Source organism: Stigmatopora nigra, chromosome 6, assembly GCF_051989575.1.
Source record: "Stigmatopora nigra isolate UIUO_SnigA chromosome 6, RoL_Snig_1.1, whole genome shotgun sequence".
In the NCBI taxonomy this organism is placed as follows: domain Eukaryota; kingdom Metazoa; phylum Chordata; class Actinopteri; order Syngnathiformes; family Syngnathidae; genus Stigmatopora; species Stigmatopora nigra.
In genome coordinates, this window is record NC_135513.1 from 7161678 (window position 1) to 7170221 (window position 8544).

Consider the following 8544-nt stretch of genomic DNA (forward strand, 5'->3'; position numbering starts at 1 on the left):
TACATGTGCACCCAGTCTTCCTGGTCCAAACTGACCTCTTCAAGTATACTCGGATCCTAATTTTTCACCCCTTGGAACCAGCATTGTGCCGTAATGGTTGATGAATGATAAGGTTATTGTAACAGCATGGTGGGGCATCCTTGGGGCAGTGAATATCTTTAAAATAACTCCCCAAAACACGCGAATCCCTGTGGAACAAACTGTCAGACTCCCTGTCTGTCAAGATGCAGAGGTATGTCGCGGGATGGTTGTTTGAGCACTTCAATCGACGAAAAAAAGGGGGAGAGGTCATATGTCTTATCCACACCTTGAATGGCGTGGCAGGCCAATGCTCGCAAGAATGCGGAGCGAAGCGCATCAGAATTTGAGGGGCGGAGGCGGAGATCCTTAATAAGGATCTCTCATGGGACAAACCCCAGTGTCTGTCACCCTGACTCGATTTTTGACTTATTTTATCCTTTTTCCTCGAAACATCTTTCTGCTGCCTTCTTCATCCTGGTAGATGTAATGTTTAATCTTTATACGCTGGGTAAGCCCTCGGTGAATTATCTCCTCTAAACTGCAACATGTGGAGCTGAGAAGGATGGGTAGGGAAATGTCTCAAGGCTATAGGATTTACTGCAAACATGCACCCAGCATGTGCAAAAGGAATGATTTGGAGGGTTCAGGAGGTGGAGCAGAATGACAATTTTTCATAGCTTGCGTTCAAAACTGACAGTTTTTACCGAGAAGAGGCAAAATATGCACTTTTGTCATATTATTCATACAATATGAATGTTTAAGTTTAACTCTTACTATTTATTTCATTTTTACCACCGGTCCCTTTTAAATGAATGTAAATCTACACCATTGACTCACCATAATCCTTCTTGCAGTATTTCTTCATGTTGATTTTTAGTTTGCCTTTTGATGCTTTGCAGTAAGAGTCACAGTCTGCAAGTAGAAGATGGGAAAAATATATACAAAATAATGATTAATGATGAACAACTATACCCAGCTCTAGTATGTGTAATTTAGAGAATCACACTCCTACCTGAGTTTTAAATTTCAACTTTAAATGAGTTGCAAACAAGTGAATTGTACTCTCAAAAAAATTGGAAAAACTATCGAAAAAATAAAAATGAAAACAAATGTTAACAGAGGTAATATAAGAAAACGATGCTCAAATATTAGTGTGCCATTTATTTAGGAATTTAGAAATACACATTTGTAGTCAGTTGTTTAGAACGTTAAACAATCATAGACCTGTAAGATCGTTTACCTGGTCAACATTGCAGTCTCTGTTTTTTTTCTATTCATTATTATTCCGATATAAAAAATAATAGGATTGAGAGTTAAGTATATTTTCTGCATGTCCTTAACTACTTTAGAAAATGATTGTGGGCATCAGTGGGGAAAGATCTATTTTAAAGTTTATTTGGAGAAATACCAGATATCTTATACAACGGTAAAAATGTAAAACCCCAAAAAACCCAGTTTCTAAATAATTATTTTGAAGTTCATTTAAAACATTAATGTTTTTTTTTATTTATTTATTTATTCTTACCAAGTTTAACCATATACATTTTTGCCTGAAACATCCTTGGAAATTAATCCACTTTTCACCAATGTCACACAAAAAAGTTTAACACATGTATCATTGTTACAAATATATTCATATATTCTTGCTTGCAATCATTTTTGCCATACCTCCATAATTAAATGTAAGTGTTTGTGGTTGCACAGAAATAAAATGCCCCCAGTCTCTCTTGTGTAGGCCTGACGGTCCCATTAGCAGGTCTGCAGCGTTATAAATTACCAGCCTATAGCCACTTATTCCCTGTCAAAGCCTGGGAATCATTCAGCCCAGTGAGGACCACCCTTCCGCCACCCACATCATCCTCCGCCCCATCACCTCCCTCCAAATCTCACCTCGCTTGTCACCTCGAAAAAAAAATGTCGCCTTGGGATCAAGGCCCACCGATGGGCCATGTCAAACGTTTGCATTCATTGCAGCGTAGACATTGGGAGAAAGAGCACTCGGGGCGGGAGGGCAGCTATTCCAGGGAGTGGAGGCAGGGGGTTGTATGAAAGGGGTCATAACCATACAAAGGGAGGTCAGGAAGGGAAAATTAGCCATCCATGAAGAAGAGTTAGGAGCAGAAGACACTTTTTTTTTCTTTAGGGGGGTTCTGTGTCCACTCTGAACAAATGAATACCTCATGCAGACACAGCCATCACCCAAATGACTCTAAAACAATTAGTTTTCTGAGGATCAAAGTCTTAAAGTGCAGAAAAACTAGCAAATGCAGGAAACATAGTCACACAGTAGAGTGAAAGTTTCACCAAGTTAGAAAAAATTATGGTTTGCACTTTGTAGTTTCAAATTATGCTATTCACATTGCAGACAAGTCAATAATAATAATAATAATAAACAATAGCATCTGATGAAGGCCAAAAAGACCTGAGAATACTTTCCCTCCTGTTCACATTGCTGGTTTCAATACACCAAAGTGAAATACCATTCCCCTATGCTGGCTAATCTTCCATTTACTTACATTCCGCTTCAATAATAATGTGTCCTAAACGCAAATCAATTTTTCTGTAAACTAGATCCAACTTCCTCTTTTTTTCAGCTAAGTACAGTTTGAGTAAAATGAAGTTTTAGCAGAGGAAAGTGCTGCAAGTGTTGGATGCAGTGCATAAGCCTTAATATGTACAAACTTCATTGTTGGGGGAGCAGATCTTTGCTCCGTTCCTTCACCCCTTTTCATGGCCGTTTTCAATAAGGTTGCCAAGGAAACACCAGAAGGAGAAAAAAATCCACCCCCTTACCTCCACAAAAGGAAAGAATAAGATAGGGAGGGTGATTTTATATAGTAGAAGATAGAGCATGAGTAAAGTTTGTCCTGAGACTACATCCCTACGACGATGGTGTAATGGGATAGTGACAAATTAAATGGGTTGTATATGAGCTAGCCCTGATTAGCATCAAAAAGATTCGAATGTGGAGCTTTAGTAAGGAAGCTTTGTTTTCTCATGACCCCCCTTGAAAAGCATCATGATACTTCCCTTTGATAGCCTTTCCGTCCCTATTAGTGTACCCCTGTGACATCGCGCTGGCTGTGAGGAGCCCCGAGACCTTCATTTAGGTCCCGGCAGTCCCCTACCGGGAGGACAAATGTTGCCTTTGTGTGAATGTTACAGATAAAGGGAAGTGGAAGCAGTGCTGAGCTAAAAATGTGGCAAGGTAGTTACGATGCTTCTTTGTTTACAGGTTGCAAGTATCTAAATCATACCTGGACCTCTGCCCTTACCCATAAAATCTCTGTGAAGCTCAAAATTTACATAGAATATTTAAATTGGGAGAGGAATGTATGGTTTCCGATTCAAATAGCAAACATGAAGTAACATTATAGGATAGAACGATTAGGTTTGACAGAAATGATGCCATGCTGTTGCTGCAATTGAGTTGTGCAGCAAAAAAAAACATCCATAAAGTGAGGGGAAAGTAGTAGTCTCTTTCTTGCAGCAATTCTATACTCACAAATATTTTTTATTCTGAGCAAAACAAGCAAAAAAGACAAAAGTAGTAGGTGTGTGGCTTTATTCATCTATCTGTCAAATAGCAGGCCACATATTTTTTCAATAAAGATTAATGTAATGAGTAGACAAATGTTATCCATTCACTAAGACACACAAACTACTAGTCCATAATTTTACCCTCTGACAAAATATGTAAATATTCCTTGCAAATTTGAGAAAATTATTGTTTACAAGCCTGCCAAATTTGAAAACATAATTGTTTGGTTATAAAATTTGCTTTCCCTAAAGAGTTTTATCTTAGTTGAGCTATGTTTCAGAAGAAAGTGTGGAAATTGTCTTTGCAAACTAAATGGCACAGTGCATCCATTCACACCTGGTATTAGAACAAGTCTGCACATGCATCTATACGCATGAATTTCACATTCTTGCTCTGTGGAAACATAGTGATATAAAAATCTTTGGTCGTCCATGAAATTTTCATTTATAGATTCTGGGTATTTGTATCAGTGACTTCATTTTAATGTTTCCATTGTGAAATGTGCTAAACAAAATTACCCTGGTCATTTTGTAGACTTGAATTCTTGGCTGTCACTTATTAGCACTTTTAAATTATAAATCAAAATTGGTGTCAAGCCTTGAACCTCATAAAAATATGTTTGCTATTATGAGATACCCAAAGACATTTAAGATGGTTGAGTGCATATTGTGTTCTCTTATAATCCCAAAACAGCTTTTAAATGACATGAATGAAAAGATTGTTTAACGCTACGGGAAGGCTACAAAAACTGTCTTCGTCATTCCAGCTCTCATTTTTCACTATGAGGAGCACAATGAGAAATGGACAAACACAATTCTTAGTAAGGCCAAAAGTAGATGCTCTGCTGTTTACTGTTGCTAAAATATCCATAATCAGTTAGATTATCTGTATATATTAATTTAATAATTGTACACAATTAAATAACATTGTTATTAGGAGGGGTTAGAAAGAAAACAGCATTACTGTTGTTGTCAGAAAGCCTCTAAAAAGTTTCATGTTGTGCCACTATTGATAAATCGTAGATGATTTACTACTCTGTTTGTTTCAGTTAACAAGTGACTTTTTTTATTTACTGCATTGATTAATCAGGCCCCCGCCTCTTCGATCAGTGATGGAAAAAGTAATGATTCTGTTTGCGAACATTCCTGAATTCTGTGGAGAGCAGTTCCTTATTCTGAGCCTTGAAAGTTGTTTTTCTTGTAAATTGATACAATAACATTGTTTTCTCATTCAAACACTTTGGTCTCACCAACAATTGTGTTTTGTGGTTCTCATTATACTTCTAACAGTGGAAAATAACAGCAGAAATTGATTTTTGTAGCCTACCCATAAACCACGTTGTTGAACTAAGTGAAATACTGCAAACAATTGCGGTTAAACTTGTCCATATTTATTTGGAGTACTGGTGCAAAGAAACTAGCTTGAGGCAGAAGTAATCTATCATTTAAAAAAAAAAGTTTAAACAAATTGCAAACTATCCACATGAAATGGACATTGTATAGGGGTCTAGTTATTTAAAGTACCTTTATGTGTAAAGAAGCAAAAAGCCCGCCATTGTTTTGGCAGACAACAGCATAGTACATAAGTGTATCTCATGTGCATATTAAGTAGGGAGATGCATATTAAGTTGACTCGGTGTTGTGAATGGAGAAGGTGTGACCGAGAGCCCAGGAGGAGGCCTTTCTCTCCTCGGCACACTGAGGCGGAAAACAAAGTGTGGCAAACAAAGCGTGTCATTAGATTAGGGAGCCCAATGTTCTCTGCGCTGAGCTCCTCTGCTTTGGACCGTTTACACTGAATTTGGATCGTATCCACATAACACGAGAGGGAGTATAGCGAGAGAAAAAAAGAAAGTGGATTTTAACACCTATTTTAAATTAATGGTACATGCTGATTTGGTTGCTAAAGAATTATGGGCCAATATATGTTTTTAATGTTTTAATATTTTTTCAAAATTATTTGATTTCATTTAGAAATATTCATATTTTTGTTTTTTAACACTATTTTTTTTTCATATGATAATTGATTACTTCCCCAAATTGAACCCTTTCATAACCAATCAAATAATTTTACTTAAAAATTATTGATAGATTTTTTGGTTTATTATGCATCACAATTCGTGTTAGTAAAAACTAGCACAAATTTAACAAACTTTCTCAAACCACCTTTGCAAATACACAACTTTGGCCATGCAGCTCAGGCATCTAATTAAACATCAGCCTTGCCATCTTCCCACATTCAAACAGAAAAATTTAGGAGGGATGCTCCATAATTCCAGGATAGGATTAGATGATCTCTACCAACATGCTCCAACGTCATTAAAAATTTCTTGTGGGCGATACATAACACACTTTTCAATGAAAGATCCCGAGCAAAAGTGGACACTCTTGAGTGTTTGCTATCAGCAACATTGAGCGGATGTCATGTTCTTATGATAAAAAATAAATAAATCTGTCATATTCATCATTTTATTCACTGATGCTTACACTGACCAGTCCAGGCACTGAAAATGTGATTTTCCAAATTGATTCCCTTGCTCTTTTTTATCATCAGCAGGCAACTTTTCTTACATACTGTACGTTGTTGTATTTTTCCAAACACAAAGGTGTTAAGAATTCTTTCCAACTATTTCTAAGGTGCATAGTGTCATGACAAATAGGGCCCCCATTAAACCATATTCCAGCTCAGCACAGCATGCACACACGTGCACGCATGCCATGTCAAAGACAAAGCGTGAAACAGACAGAGATGGAGGGGGTGGGGTGGGGGGGGGGGGGGGGTCCTTGGGAGGAAGAAGGCGAGAAAGAGAAGCGGGGAAGGGTTTGAGACAGAAGTGTGAAGGGTGTTGGGCATTGACTATGCTGTCAGTCAAAGCTGTCCTTGAGAATGTTTGGGGCCAACAACACATTTTGTGCTCTTTCAGTGGCATGCATACCATGGCCATGTGGATTTGCTCTTATCAACATCATTGGTAATTGCCCACTCTTTGTTAGTGTTCTGCATCAATTGTTTTTGTAAAACTACACAAAGAGCTATAATTTGAATGTAAAATTATTATAAAATGTAGCTAATCATTTTCGGTTGAAAATTTTTGTTTATTTATCTTCCCAGGGATATAAAAATACGGAAAAAACATTGTTTTTTTTTAGAAAATGCATGATCAAATTTGGTTAATGCTGAAAGAAAAGACTACTATTTCGCTCAAGAACTTACCAAAATAAAGTGTACTGTCTGTTTTTATTAATTTAAGATGTATCTGATTTTTAAAAAAATGACATAGTATTTTTATAGATATATGCACAAAATGTAATCAACAGCTCTAATAACGATTATAAAAAAATAAATTTGAAAGACATAATTTGCCTGTCGCCAATGAAAAAGCATGCTTGAAACGAACTTTTGCCAAATTGCTAATACTATGTAAATACTTATGTTATTATTATAGTTAAAAGAATGCAAAATTTGTCATCCAACCCTTTAATCAAAACAAATATATATTAAAAGTTATGTGCAAAAGTAGTTGCCTAAGTCGAGGTCATTGGAACTCTTGCATAACATACTATATTTTCTAACTTGGAGGAGTATTCCGGTCAATAGTTTAGAGGAGATGTGTGCCTACCTGAGGGTTCTTCTGTACTGCTGGCTGGTGTTGTAGGCGGTGTTACTGGAATCTCTGCTCCACAGGAATACACACACAAAGTCAGAGTAAATAAGAAGTCAAAAATGTTGTGCAAAAGTCCGCTACGAATGAAGAAAATCAAAATTTATCTTTTTAGAGGAACGGTTTGTAGAGAGAATCTGAAATGTCAGAGTAATTTTATGAACAAAATCCAGTGAAAAACAAAGGCTTTCTGTATTTAAACCCTTTTTTTTCGACCACCGGAAGATGAAATGAAATTTAAATATGAATCAAAACATATAAAACAAAAATCTAATTGTATTTTATATTTGCAGAACCAGGCCAAACGAATTATAATCATTGACAAGTTTTGCTTTTTATTCAATTAAACAACATGTGCCTTGTGATTGATTGCAACTAGTCCAAAGCGCACACTGCTTTCTGCCCATAGTTAGCTAAAAAAAGTAGGCTCTATCTAGTTGCATTAGAAAAGTCAGATTTTATTCAATAATTACATATTACTTCGGTTAAGTGAACTTGAAATTGTGTGCACCGAGTGGGAATGATTTTCTATACTCCATGTTCCGTGTTGGGACAGACTCCTCTACCTGCTTTCTTCCCTGCTGCTTCCTGTGGTGTTCTTACATATAATTCCCACCCCTGACTTTTGCACTAAGTAAGATGAACGAAGCGTGAAACGCAGGCTTCTTATCTGCAAAGGATCACGATGCTGGAGAGGATAGTGACAGGAATAAAAAGACCAGTGTGAAACCACAGCCATCAAAGACGCAAAAGAGTAGCAGCTGTGCATAGGTGGACACATGCAAGTAGCAACTGCTAGATTTTTTTAAATTTTTTTTTATCAGATATGAATGTGGTGATTCATCTTGTAGTTGTTTCAACATATAGAGTGAGGCCTTTTTGTCTTACAGCATTGAAATTGTGTGTATAGGTTTAGTGTATGTGCAGATGTGCTCTTTTAAACAAGAGTTTTCTGTTTTCTACTATTTTGTGTGCGAATAATTGCAAGAAATGTAAAATATTCAATATATAATGATTGCTCATGCAACTTCAGTGTCATGGTGTAGCAAAAGTAAATTCAATATTAATTTGATCAAAAGTTTATAGTAAACTTCATACCTTTGAATTTCCTGGAGAAAAACAAATAAATTGTAATATTTAATGTTAAAAAAATTGTGATATTGCGGAGAAATTTCAAATGGAATTATTCATCATAATTGAGTCGAGTCACTATGAATAGGATGGAATGGCCACAACACTATTCTTTCTTTGAATAAGAAATAAAATATGTTGTTAGCAAAAAAAAAAGATTACTGAAATATATGTACACATACAAAAGATT

The 8544-nt window shown here is 36.3% G+C and overlaps 1 protein-coding gene across 2 annotated transcripts in view; it reads right to left on the reverse strand.

Moving 5' to 3' along the window:
* ntn1a (netrin 1a) overlaps positions 1-8544 on the reverse strand; it is a 34373-nt gene that overhangs the window by 3704 nt on the left and 22125 nt on the right. For both annotated transcript variants that reach the window (XM_077718438.1, XM_077718437.1), the window contains 2 exons: positions 7182-7235; positions 859-933 (listed from right to left, as the gene is read on the reverse strand). In XM_077718438.1, the coding sequence (XP_077574564.1) occupies positions 859-933; positions 7182-7235 (129 nt within the window). The remainder of the gene's footprint in view (positions 1-858; positions 934-7181; positions 7236-8544) is intronic.